At 39.9% G+C, this 25,119-nt stretch overlaps 1 protein-coding gene across 1 annotated transcript in view; it reads right to left on the bottom strand.

Moving 5' to 3' along the window:
- Positions 1–24,546, bottom strand: part of egfem1 (EGF-like and EMI domain containing 1) — a 62,996-nt gene extending 38,450 nt beyond the window's left edge. The window contains exons 1-4 of the mRNA XM_080888276.1: positions 24,215–24,546; positions 23,195–23,329; positions 22,569–22,678; positions 22,146–22,250 (exon numbers count right to left, since the gene is read on the bottom strand). Coding sequence (XP_080744402.1) covers positions 22,146–22,250; positions 22,569–22,678; positions 23,195–23,329; positions 24,215–24,297 — 433 coding nt within the window. The 5' untranslated portion in view covers positions 24,298–24,546. The remainder of the gene's footprint in view (positions 1–22,145; positions 22,251–22,568; positions 22,679–23,194; positions 23,330–24,214) is intronic.
- Positions 24,547–25,119: the final 573 nt, after the last annotated feature.

The raw sequence follows: 25,119 nt of genomic DNA on the forward strand, positions 1-25,119 counted from the left end.
TGGAATTGAGGAGATCTTCTAAGTGTCCCTTCTACTACCCAACTAAAAGTCCTCATTCGAGGTCAAATTTAAAAAAAAATAAATACTGGCATTAAATCTCTTTTCAAAGTCTTAATATGTTTATCTAACCTTACTTCTTACTTGGTTTTCCCAACCTTCTAATCTGGTGTGATATCACCACACAAATTTTCCTTTATCTTCTAATATGCATGAAGCGGTAACAAGAAACCCTATTAATATGAATGATCTATGACACATGGCAATGAGATATTGCTCTAAGTATTATTTTTATAGTAGACAGATTGTTGGCTGAAGATTTATAACAGGCAGGTCTGGTAAATGTTGCTAACATCTGCAGTAGTTATAATCAAGCAACAAAGGAAGACATTTTCATTTATGGCATTACTTTAAAATAGTTTCTGGTTTGTAAAACGGGCTTTCATTTGATATACAGAAATACTTTTTTTTAACTTTTTTAATTTATTTATTTTTTTGCGTATTTCTGTTTTACTGAAGTCCCCACTGTTTAAACTGCTTTCTATTGAAAACACTACAATCTTTCATACCACCTTTACTATCCCACGCCATTACTTATAGCTGGTCAGATGAGGTTGGCACCTATTGTCCCTACAATCCAAAGATAGAAAACAGCAGTGTAACATTTTACACTCATTGATCAGGATCAAGTCTATACAGCTGACTTGATCCTGATCAATGAGTGTAAAATGCTGTTTTTTGCCACAGTAGTTCTGGTCCATGATACACTGTTACAGGACTGGTTTCGAAAAGGGATACGCTGTCAGTGATATGCAGACATCAGATATAGACATCTCCTGTCAGAGAAGGTGGAAAGGAAATATTATTTAGTATCTTGTCGCCATCTGTTAAAAAGATTAAATGGCCCCTCACTGTACATTGAGTTTGTTTATTCTGAATAACAGGAAATTTCCAATGTGGAGAAACAGTTTGGGAAAAAAAACAGGAAACGGCGTGCTTTTAAAAAATGCATCGTTTGGCAGCTTGTTTTTATTAGATTGAAGGAACACGACAACAGTGTTTGTTTAAATTAGTCTGATGTATCACTTTGTGAAAGTCATAATCTTTTTTTATTAACTTGCTATTATAAAATAACATGCTTTTAATGGTGGTTTTTAAGATTTGTTTAGCTTTTCAAGGGGTAATGAAGGAATAATGTCCTATTTCTTCAATATACCGCTATCTAACTATGCAAAGGCTAATCTAAAGGCACATACATTTTACATAAGCCATGAAACAAAGCCTTTGGTTTCGGGGGAGAAAAAAAAAGGCTTTCGATTTTAACATACTCAGCAGTACTCTTATGTTGAGCCTGCAGGGGGAAGACACCCATGAAGCAACCGACGACTTGGCCAGAGTTATTAAAAGACAACAGGGTATGAAAAACTGTTTATGTTGTTCAGGTAAAATACTTGATAATATATCTGTTTCCCCACATCTGCATTCTCAAAAAATAAGAAATAAAGAAAGGATTTGAGTCTGTGCTGAAAGCTGCTTCCTGATAACAGCACAAAGCCACAGCAGTCAGTTTAGACAAAATTGTCTCCAGCTGAGCAAGCAAGATGCGTTATCAATAGCCTATTCAAATCCTTTCATGCGATGTGATGCAAAGAGCCATAGTTTGGACGAGCGATGCTGAATTATTGCAACCATGTGTGTTCCCTGTGGAGATAAAGAGATACTATACGGCTCCATATTTTACAGTGGGTGAAATCAGAAGCAAGGAAAAGCAGCAGCCGTGACAAATATCCTCAGAAATTGAATGCTTCGCTTGAACATTAGTTGTTACAGGATTTTAAAAGTTTGCAGAGTTCTGCAGGACCTCAGAAACAAAGGATGGGTCGCCATATTTCTTTTTCAGGCCACACCCACACTTGGTTTCCAAGGGCATGCAGGGTTTTCTGGGTAATGTAAAGGGAGACACAGATTCACAATTAATTTCAAGAATTTCTGAAGGAGACAATGATCAGTGCTGATATTACAGATATTTATCTTTTGGGTTTAGGTCTTTGTAAATCACTTTTCCTTAGTTGTTTTATTTTTATAATTAGCACATTGTTTTCCTCAGAAAAATACACATAAATAATGTAAGCCTTGGCTTTACAAGCCTTTACTTACATGGAAGTCCAACACTCTTCCCATTCATCTTTAACAAGAAGAGGCTCTAAGAAACTTTATGCCCATCCGGGAAAACACACACACACACATGTGCATACCTATAGCTGTCCACAGAGACACAACCCTGTTCTATACTTTTCATCAACTCACAAGGAAGTGACATAGACTCTTAACCTTACAGCCCTGCCCCCCCCCACTCACACATCCCCACTTTGATCCTGCAGCTCCCTGGAGCCTTAATGAGCTCTCCGTATTAGCTCAGGGTCATTTGTCATCACCATCAAGATGGTGTGCAGGGAGAAGTGTTCACTTAGTGCCTTTCAGGGCATTTTTAAAATCCAGCTTTTTCCAGCACAAAACAACGCAACGCTTAAAAAGTGTTAGCGATGTGAACTGTGTCGCCCTGTCATCGTTACTGAATAGCACTTATTTTAATGGGAAGACTGAAAAAGCAAAAATGTTTTTCCATTTAAACCGTCACCTATATGCAGGAATTTAATGTATTTTTTACTTAGTTATAGAATTCCACATAATTCAGCCTCAAAATCTCTGCAGACAGTCATCAAAAGAAGGTACTTTCAGCTGCTCCCTTCCTTACCCAAGGGGTCACCATAGAGCCGAAGTAGTGCAACTAACTTATTTTATCAGGAAGCTATCGATTTTAAACATAGCGATACTGTATATGATCTCAACTTGTTGCAACAGATGGCTTTGTGAGCCTTCTGCCAGAGCTTTCGTCTTCTTGTAATGTATCCATGTATCTATCTTGATAAAGTTCAAAACAAGACGGAAACTGTTTTCTTCTTCATTTATGAATGGAAGTGATTTTTGTTTCCCATCAGTTAGGCCGAACAGAGAGGACAGCTGTTTGAATGCTTTTGTGTTCTCCATAGACAACTATCAACCACCAAGTCCTTATTCCTGGATATCTCATCAGGTGTTATTGACATTACTGTCTTCAGCATAGCATACAGTGCCCCCCCTCTTTCCAGTTTCTCCAAGGACCACCGTTTTTCCTTCCCCTAGAAAAAAAAACTACCTTTAGTACATGGACATTAAATAAATCAACAAACCCTCAGCAATGTGCCCATTTTCCTCATGGTAAAACATTTAAAGATACAAGTCTGGATCAATAACTGAATCAGCAGGCTTTGGCTGCATGATTTGTCTCTCTCAGCACTCTTCAATGAATGCAGCAGAGCTTCAGTTGTGGTAAGTGAAATTCAAGCCTGAGTAAATTTACTGAATCTTCCTTAATAGATGGAATTTGGGTCTGGAGCAGGACCGGTGTTTATTTCCCACCTATTCTAGGTTTGTTTCTATTATGGCAAGTTAACTGTGAAAAGAAATACTTACCAGACAGACCAGTAAAGAAAAAGCCTCAGCTCACACTTCTCTACAATAACAGGCCATTTTTCAGCCTTTTTATTTAACTTAATGTTACACATTACCAAAAAGATTATTTAAACTGTGAGATTATGCTCGACATATACACCATGAACTTTTGGAAACGTTCATGAAACAGGACACATTCTTACTCAGCTATTCTACTTCAGCAGCTCCACATAACTGCTATTTGCCAATGAGATGTAATATTTCAAATGTGAGCTGTTCCAAGTGATGATTTTGTATCTTTTTCCAGTGCATTGCTCCATTAGTGATTTGTTTTACATATATGTATATATATATATATATATTGTATTTATTATTATTTATCGAAGCTGAAAATGTGTGTTAGCTATGATGTAGAAGTGTCCCATTGCGGAGAAAAAGCAAAAGACCTTGTGAACCATAAAGGTCAAAGGTTATTCAGGGACAGCTGAGGAGCTTAAAGAACCTGTCACAGAGAAGGAAGTAAGCTTCAACAATCTGCTCAGCGGCAACTAAAGATGAGACAAAAGGTGGATTGTTTTCAAGATATGGCGAGCTTGAGGAAGGGATACAATCAATCATGGCTCAGAACATTTAGGAAGAATGCCAACTGTCTTTAAGTCCCGTCTGAAGCATACAATAACAGAGGAGGAGAAAGGCAGAGCTGGTCATTGGTGATGGAAAGCCCTAATTTTGGATAGCTGGGTTTGTTAATATGACGCATTGATATGTGAGAAAGTATTTTGAAAAGCTTCCTTTCTCCTTGCTCTTAATTTTCTATGTGACAAACATTTAGCCCTGCTCACTTTCAACCATGTGGTGAACTCACTTGTGCAGCTCACATGCTTCCCATTTGTCTCTTCAAAACTTGTTTTTATTGTAAGGATGGATCAGATGTTTTAGGGGGACACAGATTATTTACTTGGTGTAAACATGCTTTTTTTTTTCTTATCTTTCATTTCCTAATAGTAAATAATAAAACCTTATTTGTTCTCTGACAGTGCAGTACAAGAGACATGAATCACAACAACTGTGTGCTATCCTGCTTTCTCCCCCAACATTTAATCCGCGCACAACACCAGCATTTTTCTCTGTAATTACCAAAGTTCCAACATTAAAACCCAGTTCATTAATTGGGATAGAAAAGTTGAACTGGAGCCCCTGGCTTGATAGTCTTATTTGAACTTTTTGCCCCATAATTCCATCAAGTTTTCTTCAACATCTGGGAAAACTATCTTCCTCAAAAATGCCTTCCACAGAGAGGATGAAACATGGATGTAGATTTATGCCTAACTGTACTGCATGTAGAAGATTGTTCAGCATCTCAGTATTGCTGTTTCAGATATGGAATAAACATGATCGTGCTAAGGATGATTTTTCAGTTTAATAAAGCTTTGAACGTTACTATTTACTTTTCATTGTGAAACAACATCCATGCCAGGGTCTTTCTAGCTTTTGAGAATTATTACACGTAGTAAGATGTACTAAGTTACACAGCGTCAGCATGTTCTAACTTTCACCATTCACTTCCAACATTTCCCCTAATGCTACTGACTGCTAATGCTGCCTACTTACTGTCATATGTTAAAGGAAAAGTTTACCTTTAAATGAGCAAGAACACGAGTTATAAAGAAAACCATGTTGTTAGAGAAACTAGTGAAGTGTGTAGGCCTGAATGACTCACAGCGCTTTCAGCTCTTTGATGTTCTTCTACAAGACAACAAAAGGTCAAGATAGCATTTTTTTTATCTTCTTCTGAGAAAAGTTCACACTGAAAAACAATCAGAATTGCACTGCTTGCTTTATAGCCAAACAGCTGCATATCAGATATTTCTCCAGTTTTAGATTAGTGAAGGCCAAAAAAGGTTTTTATCCCTTTTGCTAACTTCCCTAAAGTAGTTTTCAGAACTCTGGGGCACTTTCTTGGTGGAAAACTCACCACTTGTCTACTTCAAAAATCTCGAAAAAGGGGGCCTCTATCTTAGGCTTATTTTTCTAAACCCAAAACTAACACTATAGAGCACAGCCAAACCGAGTTCATGGAAGAATAACTCCACTGCTACTGTAGGAATTCAACAGTGAGCCTTGAGTGCACATGGCTCATCTCACAGACCATTAGCTGCGGCCTGTTCAGCATTAACCTGATAAAAATGATAGCTAAATGCATTTGAAAAGATGCCGGGGTGTTTTTTTTAGCATGTGGCTACTTCCCTGTCACATGGCAGCAATTGATCTAATGTTCCTCCCTCCTCTGATAGCTATGCTGATCATGTAGCACTTGCCTTGCTCCCCCCTGTGTCCTGCTGTTAGACGAGCCATATTCACGGTCTGTGTCTCGGCATATGATTCCTACATCCACATATAGAGACTTCAGGAATGAAAACAGGATGACTGGGTGCACAGGTCACAAAGGAAGCAACGCTAGCACATAACAAACATTATCACTGTCTTAGTCTCAGTGTTTAATAAGAAGACAAACTATGTTTATCCTGAAAAATCACACATGACTATAACTATGATGATACAGTTTTTTCTGTGGATCATGGAAACCTCTGGCATCCAATCACTATTAGAGTTCAACATTTAATTTTAACTTGCTGTAAGGTCTGATGTATTCAGCCAGAGGCATCTGCGGCTTTTAACTCAGTTTTCAAAAGCTGATCGCTACCATGTGTTTAAAACATGTCTTGGGAGATTGGTATTGGTTTCTCAGTCATTAAGCACATATTACGCCAGAGATGCACAGGAACCCTCAGTGAAGCTTTTCATTAACCACTATTATTAAAAACACAAAGCGCTAGCCAAAGCAACAACCGACCTGTCAGAGGTCATTTAGACATTTGCACTTCAGTTCTGTCAGAAACAAACGTTATGACTTCCACACCTCACAGACTTTAGTAGCCATGACCTAAATTATTGTTGCAGAAACCTTTCAGACAAGACCAACATAAGCACTCCAGCCTGCCATCATTACAACCACACAGTTGTCATAATTTAAATAAATTACTGCCTGCTGCACATGTGTGAGCTGGGACTTTAGAGTGCTGTCTTATATCCCAGGTTGTGTTAAGATCATAGTTGTTGACAATGATTTGGAACTACAACTGTTCTAAAATGACTCCTTTGTACCTAGAGGGAAAGAACAATCTGCTTCTGTTGCTTAGGAGTTAAAGCACAATGCTCAAAACTCACCTGGAGCTCTGCTATGACCTAAGTGCACGGAAAGACTTAGAGAAGCTAAACTCCCCGCATGGTATGTTAGTTAAGAGGATTCCTTCCAAACCTGTGAAAGACATCACTGTTTTGTGAGAACAACCACAGGAGCTACTAAGACGTTATACACCTTCATTCTGGGTCTTCACGAACATTTCTATCAAATTAAATCTAGGACTAGATTTATTTATTTTTCCTCAGCCATGTTTTTATTGTAACCACATATTGATATTTTGGCTTGACTACATCGTTGAGCTTAATTACTTCCAGAGACCTGAAAGAGACTATGGTTTTTTTCTCTTTCTTGACGGACAGATTGTTTCACTGACACTCTTTTTAAAGTTCAGAGCAGGAACAGGCATACCAGTAAAAATTCATCCTGAACAGATTTTTCTTTCTGTCCAGAGTCAAATCCAGGAATGTGTGATATTACTGCCAAAGACATGTGAAAGCAGTAGAAGACAGAGGACTAAACACTGGCAGAGGCTCTATAAAGGATATACACCATACCAAGTGAAGACATTACCAAATCATTTTTCCTGAATCTTTTCCAAGTTGCAAATATTTTTTAGCTATATTCAAAACCCAATGGATTAGAGTTAACAATTTCCAGTATGTTCCCTGAACCGGTCCTAAATGATGTATGAAGGAAACATTAATTTTCTTGTGTGAAAAATGGAAACAGTCAAGCGTAAGGTACAAGAATTTGCATAAACACCTCCACAGAATACTCAAAGAGGAAACATGCAATGAGCTTAGCATATGTACAAATCTGCAGAGCCCAACTAAAGCTCGACCATTATCATACAGTGGGGCAAAAAAGTATTTAGTCAGCCACCGATTGTGCAAGTTCCCCCACTTAAAACGATGACAGAGGTCAGTAATTTGCACCAGAGGTACACTTCAACTGTGAGAGACAGAATGTGTCTATATGTCTATATGTCAGTCAATTTCAGTCGATATTAGGTATTTGCCGATATCATTAGTGGCATTTATATGATAGAAAAATATATATATAAAGTAAAGAAACACCTTCAATCATGTTATGAGTGTTGATGTTCCCAAAGGCACTCTGAAACTTCCCTGCTGGTAATATGTGTTTGAAATGCTACAAACACAACAACCAGAGCCCTAAAGCCAGTACTACAAAACAGGATTTTGTTTTATTTGTGTAACTTCAGTGTTAAACATGGTTAACCATGTTTCTTTACAACAGTTTTGTATTTTACAGGTGTATATTTTATATTTTGTAGCGATTTTTGAAACACCATCTGATGTCTCTGGTGTAGGTAGCACTCATAGGGATCATTTTCTGTGGAAGAAAAGTGTTATGACCCATGGAAAAAACCCTTTTATACTGGTTAGATGCTGCCAACGCCAACCCCATCATATCAACCTGCAGTGGAAACTCTGGTTTAATTTAAGGAGTTGATAATCAGCTTTGTGTGAGCGCTTATCCTGATCACCAGCGGTGAGGAAAGTGAATCCAGAAAACAAAAAGATAACCTGGATATGCTGGACTTGGTTCATAGTGCAGGAAGCTGTTCTACAAAGCTAGTTGAATCTTCCTTGGTAAATTCAGGGTTAAACCTGGTTTTCAGTACTATGAACATGGTTAACTTCTTACTGCGGTAGCTTGCCATGGTAACATATGCTGTGCACTAACACAGATCAGATTAGGTTCCAGATTAGAGCTCAACATGTATGAAATCGTCACCTACTGACCAATCAATTCCCAGAAAATAGCATCCCCATTCTTTGAAGTTCCTCAGACATCTGTGTGTGGAGAGTAGGAGGGTCTAAAACTTTTTAACAGCATCTAAAGTGTTTATCTTTTCCAGATAAGAATCTTTTCTGAATATCGACTAGTATAACCAATGTTCTTGTCTTGTTTTGTTTTTTTCATGTTGGCTGCAAGCTATTTTTATTTTAAAATATTTCTATTTTTCCAAAAGCATTTACATATGAATCCTAAAAAAGATGACTTTTTTCATACATTCTGACCTTATATCAAATTTGTACAGAATCAAGACTAAAATTGTCTTTTAATGTAATTAAGTTAAACATGATTTAATTAAATACTTGATTGTAATACATCAGATTCTTCCATGTCTTAATGAACCAAGTGTCATATTGATACATCTGTTAATTTACTGGGTTTGCATTATTACTGGCTGTATTTCCTTCTTTCAGATAGGCTAAGTTTTATTAATGTAGTAACGTCTTTTCCAGACCTACTGACCACAGCACTCAAACTGCACACCTTTAGTACACCTCTGCAGTACTTTTCCTCTCACAAGCACACTGCTGTGTTGCTTTCAGTCTACATTATTTTACCTCTTAATATTTTTCCAGTGGTTTCCATATTGGTCTTAAAAACTGGGGCTCTAGAGCCAGTTCTGTTCAAACACATTAACGACAAAAATAACATTTAGGTAGGAGAACCATGAAAATCCAAACACATGCACATATAAACCTGCTGCAACACAAACAAAAATAACTCCCGATTCTCTAGGACACATTTCACTGTTGAAATACTGTAAAACAAATCAAAATGCACAAACACAGTCAACAAAATCCAAGACTTAAAAGAAAATTTCAACATCCAAACAAAACTGCATCCATTTATGCCAGACTGTTTATAATCTGTTTTACATAGTCAAATGCACATAATAAACAGAGTCTCTGCTTCCTGTACCAAAAGTAAATACACAACAGAAGAGACCTGGTGGTAACTGAGTCACCGTCTCCCACTGTTTTATTTATTGCAGTCATCCTAACAACTCTGCAGGAAAAGCCACTCCCTCTATAGCTATAGCTGTTTCCCATTTCAGTAGCTCATTGAAAAACTTTAATACAGTCATAGAGAACTTCAGTTGTATTGAAGCCTTTTCATTCGGCAATCACAGAAGAAAACTTTCAGAGAAAACCTACTGTAATCTACCACACTAAAGACTGCAGACGTGTTCCTGCAACTCCATCTCCACCATCCATTCAGCTTTATGTCATACAATCAAGCCCAATCTAATTCACACCTTTGTAAAAATATGTACACAAGTGTTCAAACACTGACACAGATAAAGACTGGTGTGTTTAATCTGACAGAAATCCCGTCCAGACAGGAGCTCAGTGACTGGGGTGAGATGTGATCCGATAATAGACAACTCGAGGTCCGCAGAATCAAACATTCAAGTTCAAATGAAGAAAGAAGATTCCATGAGAGAAAATGTGATTTACACTGAAACTGCAATTCCCCCGAGGCTGTCAACAGAGTTCCTCAGATTTAAAGTCTGGAAATAAAACTGTCCAGTCCACTTCTGTTGCTACATATACTTAGTTTAATTCACACACCGCCTGGTGACTTTGTTTGTGTTAGAAAAATCTTTGTTCTACCATACATTCCCAACAAAGTTTGTTTGGATGTTGCTACCTATAATATCACAACTTATATCAATTAACTTTTTGCAAGAAAGTTGTAATTTCTATTGATTTTGATCGCTGTCTCATTAAAAACACCCACTACAAGATCTAGTCTTAAGCACCGTTCATAACAACTGTTCCAAAAGTGCACTGAAAGCAGCCAAGGCTTCTTTAGTGAGGACCAGATGGTTTCTGTCCTCACGCTGTTATGTGCCCATGGTCTCTTAATTTTATACAGACACATGCACCAATCTAACCAAACCAAAGCCTAATCCAAAGCTTTACAGAGTGAGACAGGGTGGCATTCACAAGCAGGGATAAATAGAACTATTACAGAGCCGGCTCCAGAGTCTCAACACATGCTTCGGGCAACATGCAGGCTGTTTATGACCTCCCAGTGTCAACACCCCGGCCTTGGTGTCAGTGGCTGACATAGATTTCCTTGGATGATGCCTACTGTCTCACATCAGAAATGAGAAGCAGGTGGTCAGCTGGCCCGCACAACACACTGTGGGTTCTACCACCACGACTTGGCCAGAGCACCAAAGAAAGTAACAGTTCAAGAAAGTCAGTCAGTGATGAGTGCTGAAAAGAGGCAAGGGGGAGCAGTGCCTGGATTGTAACTTGAACTAAAACCAGAGTCAGAATGTTCGGCTTTTTCTCAGTGTACATTTTGCCTCTTTTGAAGTCTAAATCTGCTGTGGTGAAAAGGCAAGGCTGACATATCCTTTGTCCTCACAACGCACTTTGTTATATATCTTAAGAAATAGTGACAGGATGAATAGTGACAGGAAGTCGTTTGCTACGAGAAAGTCAGGCTTGTAATTAAAAAAATAAACTCATTGTCATTGTACCAGCTGAAATTTGGAGGAAAACACATCGGGGATGCAGAGGTCAAGGACAGAAGAGAAGAAAAAAGGTGACGGTGAGACAGCGGAGGCTCGAAGCGAGGAGGAGGTTTAAACCGTGTCTGCCGTCTATCGTGATGGGAAATGTGCGATCGTTGGCAAGTAAAATCGACGAGCTCTCAGCACTGGTACGGAGTCAGAGGGAATACCGAGAGTGTAGCCTGATGTGTTTCACCGAATCATGGCTGCACCAGGTCATTCCCGATGAGAATGCTTCCGTGGAAGGCTTCCACACTGTTCGGGCGGACAGGGACAGCATCGCTAGCGGTAAGCGTAAAGGAGGTGGGCTTGCTGTTTTAGTTAACAACCGGTGGTGTAACCCTGCCAACATAACAATCAAAGAAAGGATTTGTTGCCCGGACACTGAACTGTGTGCTGTTGGACTCAGGCCGTATTATTTACCCAGGGAATTCTCTCACGTCATCTTGGTGGCTGTTTATGTTCCCCCCTCTGCTAACCCCACAGCTGCATGTGACACTATCCACTCTGCCATAGCTCGGCTACAGACTCAGCACCCGAGTGCCTTTATTGTGATCTCGGGTGACTTCAACCATGTATCACTGGACAATACACTACCAACATTCAAACAATATGTGGACTGTCCCACCAGGGGAGAGAAAACTTTAGACTTACTGTATGCTAACGTCAAGGATGCATACAGCTCCTCCTCCCTCCCCCCACTTGGTAGGTCAGATCATAACCTGATTCACCTCACCCCCCGCTATGTGCCAATTGTGAGGAGGGAACCTGTGACCACCAGGACTGTTAGGAGGTGGTCAGAGGAGGCAATAGCGGAACTACAGGGCTGTTTCGAGGTGACCGACTGGGAAACACTCTGTGAGCCTCACGCCAAGGACATCAATGGGCTTACTGAGTGTATCACAGACTACATAACTTTCTGCACCGACTCCATTGTTCCAGCTCAGACTGTTCATTGTTACCCAAATAACAAGCCGTGGGTGACTAAGGACATCAAAGCCCTCCTCAACAACAAGAAGAGGGCTTTCAGAGGGGGCAACAAAGAGGAGGTGAGGAAGGTCCAGGTGTTACTAAAGGACAAGATCAGAGAGGCTAAGGACAATTACAGGAGGAAGCTGGAGTGGAAACTCCAGCAGAACAGCATGAGAGAGGTGTGGAGGGGCATGAAGACCATCACTGGATTCAGGCCAACCAACAGCAGGGGAGCTGAGGGAGGTGAGAATAGAGCCGACGAGTTGAATCTGTTTTTCAATAGATTCGACACCACAGTGTCTGCTCCCACCCCCACAACCTCACCTGCAGTCAGCCTGGAATCCAGAGCCACACCACTGTGCCAGCCTCTCTCTTCACATGTTGCCTCCTGTGAGATTCCTGACACCCCTCCCCCACCCATCACCTTCACTCAATACCAGGTTGAGATGCAAATGAGGAGACTTCACTCAGGCAAGTCTGCTGGACCAGACGGAGTGAGTCCCCTTGTCCTCAAGGCCTGTGCCCCCCAGCTGTGTGGAGTCTTTCATAAACTGTTTATGCTGAGTCTGAGCCTGCAGAGGGTCCCGGTGATGTGGAAGACATCATACCTCGTCCCTGTACCAAAGACGCCTCGTCCCAGTGGCCCCCAGGATTACAGGCCCGTGGCACTGACCTCCCACATCATGAAGACCCTGGAAAGGCTCATCCTGGACCAGCTGCGACCCATAGTAAGACCACATCTGGATCCCCTTCAGTTCGCTTATCAGCCTCGTCTCGGAACAGAGGACGCCATCATCTACCTGCTCAATCGTGTCTACACCCATCTGGACCAGCCGGCGAGCACTGTGAGGGTCATGTTTTTTGACTTTTCCAGTGCTTTCAACACCATCAGGCCGACCCTCCTGGGTGATAAGTTAGCAGCGATGCAGGTGGATGCTTCTCTGGTGTCCTGGATTGTTGATTACCTGACAGGAAGACCACAATATGTACGTCTCCCACAGTGTGTGTCTGACAAGGTGATTAGCAACACAGGGGCACCACAGGGGACTGTCCTCTCCCCCTTCCTCTTCACCCTCTACACCACAGACTTCAGCCACTGCACAGAGACCTGCCATCTTCAGAAGTTTTCTGATGACTCTGCGGTGGTTGGATGCATCAGCAGGGATGATGAGACAGAGTACCGGGCTGTGGTCGACTCCTTTGTCACGTGGTGTGAGCAGAATCATCTGCAGCTCAACGTGGCAAAGACCAAGGAACTGATCGTGGACTTCAGGAAGACCAGGAAACACTTGACCCCTGTTTCAATCCAGGGGGTCAGTGTTGACATTGTGGAGGACTATAAATACCTTGGAGTACACATTGACAATAAACTGGACTGGGCTAAAAACACCACAGCACTTTACAGGAAGGGCCAGAGTCGTCTCTATTTTTTGAGGCGACTGAGGTCCTTCAACATCTGCCAGAAAATGCTGAGGATTTTCTATGAGTCTGTGGTGGCCAGTGCGATCCTCTATGCTGTTGCATGCTGGGGGAGCAGGCTGAGGGTCGCAGATGCCAACAGACTTAATAAACTGATCCGTAAGGCCAGCAATGTTGTGGGGATGGAGCTGGACTCCCTCAAGGTGGTGTCGGAGAGGCGGATGCTGTCCAAGATAAAGACAATGTTGGATAACACCTCCCACCCACTCCATGACATGTTGGTCAGTCACAGGAGCTCGTTCAGTGAGAGACTGAGATTACCAAAAAGCACCACTGAACGACACAGGAAATCATTCCTGCCTGTGGCCATCTCCCTGTACAACGCATCCACTTAACACACTGTTTGCTGCTACAACTACACATGTTTCTTTTCCAAATATTTATTTATAAGTGACTTATGTATGTATGTATGTATATATATGTATATATTGTACTATTCTTAGTTAGCGTATTGTCTGTCTTGTCTTAATGTTGGTTTAAAATGGAGCACTGTAACAAAAAATAATTTCCCCCAGGGATCAATAAAGTATTCTGATTCTGATTCTGATTCTGATTGATTTAATGAATTGCAATTTTCACTCTAAAAAAAACACGTTCTTTAATTCGCCAATCACCTTTTTTAGCAACTGTAAACAAAATACTGAAATATGATTACCTTTTTAGTTTGAAATCAAATCAATGCCCTTGAGGGCATCCACACAACTAGAAAAATTTGCATTTCCTGCGAAAATGCTGTGTGGATGCCTTAACGCTGAAGATGTCTGCTGAAAAAAGCTGAAAAAGTTGAAAAACACAAAAAATATTGCCCTGAGCAGGATCCAAACTTGGCCCTTCTGGTCTAAACACAGCGACTCACCTCACTGCACCAAACTCATTCGCACAAAGAAGAGGTGGAGAGACTGACAATTCTGGTGAAATTAGCAGAAGCTGCTTTGAATTGTGCTGGTAAGAGGTGAAAGGGCTAAACATTTGGCAGAAAAGAGGTGAATCAGAAGAATTTCTGCTGAAAAGAGGTAAAGAAGCAAAAAGATGAGCTGAAAAGAGGTGTAGAAGCAGAAGTGCTTGCTGAAGATGGCTGTATGTGTAATGACACACTGGAGAGTGTCAAGAAAGCAGAGCGCATGCAAGCAGGGAACATGTGTAGCAACTGTCACAGGTAGGATTCAAACCTCTGCCACCGGGTCTCACGGCAGCTGCCCTACCCTCTGAGCCAAATGAGTTCTGGTCACAAGCAAAGATATGATGAGAGGGAAAATGTGCACTGTGGAGCAGAAGCTCAAATTAGCAGAAAAGAGGTGAAGAGGAAGAACTTTGTTGTGAAATGAGGTAAAGAAACTGAAATTTGTGCTTAAAACAAGTGAAAAAGCTGAACTCTGAAATCCTGCTAAAACAGCAGAAGAGGCTGATATTTTTCAGCTACTCATTGAGCCAAACTGGTTCTCACGTAACTGAAAAAAGGTGGAAAAGCTTAAAATTCTAATCAAAACAGCAGAAGAGGCTGAGATTTGTGCTGATAAGAGGTGAAAATGCTGAACCAATCAGAGGTACTGCTTCTGTCTGCTTCATCAGGCTGTGTACTTGTATGTATTTCTGCCATAGACTGTTAACAAGAATCTGAGGTCCATATTAGAAAAGCTGGTGAAATCATAAAACTTTGCAGAATTGTAATAAATTATCAATATGAATTACCGGTCTGTGATAGTGTATAAATTTGTAGTTAAAAAAAACATGTTGACCAAGGTGGAATCGAACCCAGGACCTTTGGTCTGAAGAGCCGTGTCATTATCAATCGCGCCACCTGGAAAGGGGGCGGGGCGCCTTAAAAAACAGGATGATCAGCACTCAGAATTTGATCGCGGTGGAAATTGAGTGAGTAGCAAGGAGTTGTTCAGACATGAACAGTGTTGGTCAAGTTACTTGAAAAAAGTAATTAGTTACTGATTACTGATTACTTCTCAAAAAAGTAATCCCGTTACTTTACTGATTACTTGTTTTCAAAAGTAATTAATTACTTAGTTACTTAGTTACTTTTAAAAAACATGATACACTACCTGAATGCTTGATAAAGCAATAGACCTTTTGGGCCAATGCTATTTTTTCTGCATAATCCATCATATAAAAGTGAATCAAATGGAAAAGTGTCTTTTTAAAAAATTGTTTATTACTTTTAATCTTAACTTTATAAACAGTGCATCAAACAAAAATTTAATTAAATTCAACAGTCTTTGACTTTAATAAATTTGTTTAACATTTGAACATATTTCTGCACATTACACCATATTTTAAGAAAATAAAGGCTTAAACTGTATTTCTGCATACTCCAGCATATAACATAAATTATTTTTATGTATACACACATCTTTTCATATAAATAAAGCAAAAAATAAATAAATAAAATAAATAAAATTAACAAAAACATCTTTTAACAGTTGGTAAAGTGCAGAGAGGCATAATATTGAGATTACAAAAACAGAAAATGCTATTGCATGCTACATTCAGGCTGTTAATCCAGTCTCAGTTTGTGGCAACCCTGAAAAAGACCTATGTTTTATTGTTTTCTTTTGGACTGAAACAGTGGTTATATCGCATCAGCAGAAGCTTCTCAAACCTTCTATCAGACATTCTGTTCCTTTTTGGGGAAAGCACCAATCCACCTAAACTGAACAGCCGTTCCACTGGTGCACTGGATGGAGTTGGACTGTTGTATTTCATGTACATCTTTTTGAGATTTGGGAACTGATTCAGAATCTCAAGCTCATAGCCTGACCTTAAAAAGTCAGTTATTTCTTTTTCTGCTGAGAAGCTTTCTGTGGGCTGATTCTGAAATTCAAAAAAGTCCATTTCGGCTGGGCTGGCTGGGATTTGGGACACATTAGTGTTCTCAGTTGCAGGAGCAGCTTTACGACACTCTGTTATCAGGAGCTCCTTCACATACTCTCTCCTACGCTCATCTCTCAGCCAACGAAGTTTAAACTTGGGACAAGTGGCCGCTGCGAGAAGTCCTTCTTGGCTGTCCAGAACAGCATCAAAACGAGTCTTGATGGCCTGTAACATACAATATGATGCAACTAAGAATAAAATTATTTTACTGTATAATTACCTATTGTCAATATTTTGTGGGCTTTACAGCTCTAAACCATCTATATTTTCTATTATCAATACTGTATGAGATTTAATTTTGGCTGAGGCTTTTGTTGATATTATGATTAATATTCATGATTAATGATGATCAATGTCCCTGATATTTAACAAGGGGTGAATACTTGGTCTTTTATTCTATCATTTTAATAATTGTACCCACTGCTTAAAACAAAGTATAACATCCACCCACTGTGAATGGTATAATAAATTTAACAAATCCACCCAAAGCAATTAATAATAATCTTACCTTTACAATGACATCTGGAAGGCTGGCTGTCATTCTAGAGAGGTCATCTTTCAGGGCAAGGGTCTTTAACATCAGGCTTGTGAGTGTTGGCAGTAAAGCCCCGTAGGTGCACTCATCCCCTTGTAAGATGTCCAGAGCCACTGTCAGGGGCTTCATCACAGTACAGTACTCTTTCAAGAACTGGTACTCCCTTTCATTAAGGCACTTGATTCCCAGTTTTACACACAGGGGATTAAGTTCATTCAAGGGAATTGTGATGATTCTAGAAATGGCCTCATACAGGGAATTCCACCTTGTGGATGTCGGTACCATTAGTTTCCTCCGACTGACTTCCTCCACCTGTTCAGAGGCTAATGTTGATCGACTTGCTTTAGTCCAAAGAGCAGAACATTTTGCAATGCTACTCCTATATACAGCCTTGGTGTCTGCACAGGAATTTAGATGTTTGTCAACATCGCTTGTTGAAATCAAGTTAATTGTGTGCGATGCACATCTGTAGTGTGGAGGGAGGCTGAACTGTGCATCACCAGATGCAGCTGAAAGAGCTTCTATGACATCAGTAAAGGTCGGTTCCTCGTCATCACCTTCTTCATTTTCAGATTCAGACTCCAAATGACAGGGCTGACATACTCTGAATGCTTTGGCAAAATTGGATGCATTATCCGTTACAGTGGCAATAACTTTGCCTTGTAGTCCATATGATGAATGGATTTCTTCAATCTCTGCTCCAATTACATCATAGGTATGGCTGCCTCTAATTCTCTTGCATGCTAGAGCGGCCTTGTTGTGTTGTAATGTGGAATTAATCCAGTGAACTGTTACACCCATAAAACTTTTATTATTTACCGTCCAGATGTCAGCAGTGGTGGAAACAAACTCTGCCTCTTCGAGTGTAGCCTTCAAGTTAGAGTTCATTTTGTCATATTCTCTCTCAAGGTATCCTACAAATGACTTTCTCTGGGGCAGCTTGACACCACTTTTAGTTGGTATTTTTTCTATGATGCGTCGGAATGATTCAGAGTCAACAGTGGAAATCGGCAACATGTCCTCGACGATATAGGCAGCGACAAGCTTCTTCAGTTCAGCGGCACTAAGTCCTGTCGCTCTTACGTCTAGTTTAACCTGTTTAGCAGGAGTGGGTCCATCTGAGGTTTGCCCGGTGGAAGTAGATGTGGTAGCCACAGCGGTCACGTCAGTGAGGGGATCCTGGGGGTTTTCTGTCAATTTAACATTCTTGTGGCAGCGTGCTAGGTGCTTGCTCAGGTTGGAAGTGGAATTTTTCGACGTAGAAAGAAGTTTTCTTCCGATGCAGAGTGTACAACGTACGCTTATGTTTTTGTCGCTTTTTAAAGAGTCAAATTCAAAATAATGTCGGTATTTCCAAGTATTAAATGCTGCACGATCGTACTCTATCCCTCGCTCCATGTTTTCTATTGTTGACACACGAGCTACCATAGCCGTCGCACTCGCTTGCGTCATTGTCATGAGACATTCTCGCAAAAAGTTCACGGTTTTAGTAACGCAGTAACGCAGCGTTCCTACGGGAAAGTAAAGGTAATCTAATTACCGTTTTTGCAATAGTAATCCCTTACATTACTCGTTACTTGAAAAAAGTAATCCGATTACAGTAACGCGTTACAAGTAACGCGTTACTGCCCATCTCTGGACATGAAGAGAAAATTCAGAACGGACGAGTGTGCACTGGGAGTTAATTGCATAGCAACCATAGCAACGCATGTATTTTCTGAAAAATCACAAAGTTGCAACTGAAAACTTAAAGAGTCATCACATGAAAACGGTAACAGATATGAAAAAGCTGAATCACACAGGAATAGCCCAATCATTTGAGAACATTTTAAAGTTTGAATGGAGTTTCTAGGTGAAAGTATGAGGCAGTAGTTAAGTTTCAAAGACAAGAAAGTTTTAGCAGAATTGTGGAAGTTTCCCCATTCATTTCAATGGGACAAATTAAAGGAAAAAAGTGTAATATTTTAAATAGTATAATAGCAATAAACACCAAAAGATATAGCTGGAATTAGCAGAAAGAGCAGAACAGTTTAGAGTTTGAACGGAGAAAATCGGCTGAAAACTGAGGGAGTAGTTAAGTGCCGAAAAACGCGGAGCAACTATAAGAATAAAGTTTAAAGAGAAACAGGATCTCAATAGTGTGGATGCCCTTGAGGGCACATGTGATGCCCTTGAGGGCATCCACACAATCAAATCACTTTTATTGTCACATCACATGTGCAGATACATTGGTACAGCACATGTGAGTGAAATTCTTGTGTGCGAGCTTCACAAGCAACAGAGTTGTGCAAAATACAATAATGTAAACAAGCAAAATACAAGAATGAAATCACAGAAAAGTCTTCTATTTATTTTTCTGGGAGTGTAAAATTCACTCACATTCACGCTTTCCTTCCTTTCCTGTAGTACCAACTCCCCTTAAGTTAGTCTTTAAGGCCCAGATTTACTAAATGGGGCAAAAGAGCAGTGAGTGCAATCCCCAAATAGAGCATGTGGTTAGATTTACAAATGAAAACGTTTTCTGAACTTAAGTGGAATCAGTTAATTTCAATATAAAGCTCAAAAATTAAGACAAGTAAATTGTGTGTCACAGACATTAGCGAATCAGTTTATGTGCTTGATTTAAATATTCTCCTTAATGTATTTTGCACCTCAAGAGAAGAACCCCTATTAATATATAAGCAACAGGATCCATCACAAAAGTTTCAGAGTGCCCAGCTCCAACACACAATCTGAAGTATTCACTGTGGTTCTTTGTAAATACTGATAATCCTTTCTTCTTTTCTGTTACATCAAAACCCAGTTCGTGCTGGTTTTTGAGGCTCGAAACAATCTGATGAGAGTTGTAGTGTAAAAACACCAAGGGGGTAAAGTTGCCAAAATGTGGGTTAAAGTTGCTGCTATGCTGCAATCAATAATAGCGTTGTAATTTGTCCAATGACAGGTGAAGCCCTAATTTAATCAACAAGCACTATTGACTTTAAAAAAAAATAACACAACACTAGTTCTGAGTGAAAAGAAAGCAGAGAAGTTGAACTAATTCTTGTGAGTACATTTTTAAAAAAAAACTGAGATTTATCTATCTGACAAAGCAGCTGTTCTCATGCAGTACGTCGGCCTCCAGTGCAGGTGCAGAACATAATATAGATACTGAAAGACTGGTCAGTGTACAAACTGACAAACACCAGAAACATTACATGCAGCAGGATTAAATGCACATGGCAAAGGATTCAGACACGAGGGATCGACTATAAGTCTACCAAAGTCTTGCGAAACATCTTCACGACCAAAGCGCACGACAGCTACCTTTAACTTATGACTCTGAGGTAAAACGACAGAGGTCAGCATTCCTTCTTCTTAACTGTTCCTGTTTGTTCTAAATCATACTCGAATCTCACACGGGAAAGAAAAAAAGTGTCATTTTGAAATGTGAAATCTCACAATACGAATCTAATAAAGAAGGCAGGTTAATAACGATAGTAATTTGCTTAAACCCACACAAATCAGAATGACTAGTGTGTGTCTTTGATGCCGCATCAGGCAAAGGTTGCGAGGGAAGGAACCTGGCTGAACACAGAAGCTTGGCTGACTCTCTCGGCGCATAATGTTTCTGGCAGAAGACTGTGGATAAATCTGTCTCACGAGACGAGAGAAGGAAAAGTGTTTTCAAGAAAGAGAAGAGCAAGACGTGCGTTCCCAAAGAGGACGTGAAAGAGAGAGGATGAAAGTCCTGATTATAACATCTCTGTTTCCAATCCATCACTTAGATGTGTGAAAACCAAAGAACCCACGTGAAAACAAACGCGAGCGCTGCCTCTAACAAACAACAACAGGCTTGTGTGAAAACATCTTAGCAAGAGGAAGGACTGTGTTACACCTCTGGCAGGCCCCTTCTCCTGGGAAATCTAACAGCAAAGCTTATGTGTGTGTCTGCCTGCATGTTTGCGTTTCTGTGAGCATGTGGGGGGCTAGAAACCAAATATCTTCCGCTCACCATTCTCTCTTTGCAGGACTCCTCCAAAACAGCAACAAGCACACAAAAACTAGAGTTACTTAGACTGCAATGAGCGGAAAGAATAGACAATGATGGCAACAAGAGACAAGAAGAATAATAAGGGTTTAACTCTGCTTTACTTCAGATGTTCGCTATTTATTTGTGACAGATGCCAGGTTGCTCAGTTGCAGTTCATTAAGAACTGAAAGGCTGAGATTTTAGAGGTTTTGATTATGTCCAGTTTATTTATTTGTGTAGAAGTCCTTATCTCCAACAATTCATATTTCTAAGTTGTTTTGGCTTATTTAAATGCAATTTAAGTAATAGATACTGCTTAGATGCATTTTACAGGAAGCCACATTTTAGCAAATACACTTATTCACCTTCTGGTAGGTTATCGCTAAGAGCACACGTGCTGCCTTTGTATCTCCGCAGTAATTTAAAGGTTGCAGCAAATGTCTGGTTTGCTTAGTACAAAGACTGGAAGGGAGTGAAAGGTTGGTCCCTGTCAAATGTTCACTGTCCTTTCTCTGAGCAGTGATCTGGCAAACAGCTGTTCAGCTGAAAGAGACCTTGTACAGGAAACCGGTTGCACATGTAAGTATATGCTAACCATCAACTGGCTGCCTTATGTTATACCGTGCAAGAAGCACGCTGATAACTGAGTGACATGGGAGTTCACATTGGCTTCTAAACTGGAAATATCCCTATTTCCAAACTATCAAACCTTAAAGAATACTCAACAAACAAATCAATTAATTCAATGCATTAAGGAAATGTTCAACCAGGGGGAAATATTGGTAGGTGAAACCAAATTTCTATTTCTGAAGATTTTTTGTTTTAGTTTTTCTGTCATATAAAATAAGGACTGAAGACAGTCTCATTAATGAGCAGTTTTTATAGAGAGGAAGCTCAGCTGGGTTAGCCACAGCACTCCAGGCTCTTGCCTTCAAAGAAAAAACATTTCTCCCAAACAAAAACCCACTTCTTTCACCTTTAACTAGCCAAAGCCCCCACAGAGCAGCCCCGTCCAATCACAGCTACAAGACAGGCTCATTCTGCTTTAGCAGAGTGAATACATAAGGTCTGAACTGGACCCTGAATATACATAAGTGTGTTTGCCGGCTCCCAAACATATATTTGGCTATTTTGAATTACCTGCATACTTCAGTGACTTATTTTCAATTTAATAAATTGGCAAAATCTTTAGTTTTCATCTTCTGGGAAGCTGAATACTCACCATATTGACATCGTGTGCCTTTGAAGCCCAGTGGACAATGACATATTTGGTCTCCAGTCTCAGCACATCTCCCTCCATTGAAGCACATATTGGCACTGCAAACCCCTGAAGGTATCACATAGCATAACGCTGCTGATATATCCAAGTTATGTGTGCACTTCTGCATATACAGTCTTGACCAGCAGTGGGCAATTAATTTTCCGATGGGGCCACATGAGAAACAGAGACTGTTGAGTTCAACTTATTGGTGCAGCACTGCACAACAGTCCTAGTTTCTCATGTGGCTTCTTGGGAAAATTAATTGCCCATTGCTGGTTTAGACAACAGGCTGTTTCCGGGTTCAGTTATTGTTTCAAGTGCAACTTCACAGCAGTATTGAAAGTAGCTCCATCTGATACATGCTGATGAAATGCAATTACTCACTGTGCAGACAACCTCTCTCTTCACCCTTCTGAATCCAACCAGGGCAGCACCTGTAGACTGTGTGCAAATCCACTCTGTACACTTGCCTGTAAACTGTGTAGTACGCTGTCCTGAGGAGGGGAAATTTCACAATTTTAAGGTCATTACATTACCTTCACAGGTAATACCTTATAATGTTGAGTGTATAAAAGATTTTTAACACATCATTAAACAATTTTTGTAGATGCAAAAGCCAATTGGTTTAATAACAACAACAACAACAACAAACTTTATTTATATAGCACATTTAAAAACCATGGTGTACCAAAGTGCTTAACATGTAAGAGGGTAAGATGAAGTAAGAGGGAAGGATGAGGGCTATGGCAAGGTACCAAAACATGCTAGCAGGTTAGATGGCATTAAAACACAAAAGCAAAATAAATGCATATAAAAGCATAAAAGAGCAATAAGTGTAAGGTATAAAACAGTCAAAAATAACTGTAGTAATACTAATTAGTCACTGTTTCTGTTAATCAGAAGAATGAACATTACAACTATCAGCCCCAGATCACGTGAACAGAAGTCATCCCCAGCAGTTATCGGAGAGATCGCCAGTGGCAAACCAAATTTTAAAAGTCTACATTTACCTCCTCTCAACACCCATACACCATTTGTGGCTTGTGCATCCCTGCTTCCACACCTTCACCATGCGGGTAAAAGCCTGGACGCAAGGTTGACGGCTCCCTACCATGGACATCTCCTGGTCAGCACAAACATTTGGCCTGGGCATGAAAAACACATAGTTTATATAACAAAATGGCAAAAACTTGGGGGAAAAAAATCTGTTTTTCTGATGACTTTCAGTAAATAGTGCTTTATTTGTATTTTTCTGTCTATGTGTTGGTAGGTGACTGTGTTGAGGGGTAGACAACAGTTATATATACATGTTCTACATGTTCATTTGTTTTAGTATTACACATTATCACCGTCTACTGCTTTTATCACTAGATAAACAACCACATTTTAATTGTTACAATGTAAATCTACAAAATAAAGTGTAAAAAAAAAAAGCCTCAAATCTTAAACTTTGTAAGCTTCTATTTAAGGAGCCTGCATCTGTTTATGTTGTGAGTGCAGGTAAACTATCCATAGGTGTCCTCCTCCTCAAACCATCTGGCTTCAGTATAGGGCAACCTGAAGTTAATTAGAGGAAATATTCTTCTTCTCTGGTAATGAAAGAATCAATCATGTCCTCCACAGTCTATTTAAATTCAAAACCCTCAAGTACAGTCCAAGGAAAAGCACATTCCTTTGGAAGTTATTATGCAGATGCACATTACATCCGCGCTACAAAAACAGTGGACACGCATGCACGAGGGGACCCGAAAGAGAGACTCCTAGTGGTCATTGAGCAGAAAAACATAGAGTGGAGAGAAGTGAGAATTATAAATGGTGAAATCAAAAGTTCAACAGAGTTTAAACTCAGAATCTCTGTTTTAAAAATCCAATCTAACGCACGCTGCTTCTGTCATATTTAAAAGCCCCAAATCTTTCTCTTTCACCTGATCATATATTCAAGTGTGTGCTCACAGTGCAAACGGAAAGCAGTGGAAACGATGTTAAACAAAACAAAAAAACCCAAAACAAACCCAAAACACGTTACTTACATGCCAAGCTGCAGCTCCAAAGATGACGCGATATGCATAGTGCCAAATAATATTACGCACAAAATAAAAATATGTGGGAACATAATTTCAGCCAGTTACAACCACGGTCAGAAGTACTCAATCGGCGCTGGCTCTGTGCCTGTTAAATGAAGAGCATCCTGACACTTATGAAAGTCCTCCTTTAAACATGACTCACGACTTTTGTTTATCCTGCAATGATATCCCTGATATCCCGTTTGCTTGTTACGCAGAGGGGCAACTGTCTCATGTCAAAGGCTGCCTTTGAATGGCTCCGAAGAAAGGCACCACCCACAGTGACTGTGGGGCCATCTCTCCAAACCTCCCGGCAACACTGACATGTGCACTCATTAGTAATACAGCCAGCTTTGCTTATAAGACAAAATATGTAGTTTCATCAAAAGGCTATACCTATCGACAAATGCTCCTAAATTATTCTGATTTTTTTAAATGGTTCGATGTGCATATAAAATAAAAATAAACTACTTTCAACAGTTTTATATATATTAAGCTTTACTGAATACAATAAAGCAGATCAATAAACATTCAGTGCAGATAAATTATGTTATTGCGTTTCGTAAAGTCATGACAGCTGAGATGGCTCCAGCGCCCCCCGAGACCCTGAAAAGGATAAGCGGAAGCGAATGGATGGATGGATGGATGGATGGATGGATGGATGGATGAATTCTTTGCCAAATTAAATAAGCCACAATAAAAAAAAAAATAGATAAAACACCTACTATGGTGACTTAAAGTCATTTCTGAAAGCATGTAGAATATTTAAATACAGGCTATTTAATGGTAAGCTACAATAAACCAACAAGTTAGACAAATTATATTATTTTAGGCTGTACTGTTTGCACACATGTCCAGTTTTTTCTCTGCTT

Source organism: Rhamphochromis sp. 'chilingali', assembly GCF_963969265.1.
Source record: "Rhamphochromis sp. 'chilingali' genome assembly, chromosome: 8".
NCBI classification, from domain to species: domain Eukaryota; kingdom Metazoa; phylum Chordata; class Actinopteri; order Cichliformes; family Cichlidae; genus Rhamphochromis; species Rhamphochromis sp. 'chilingali'.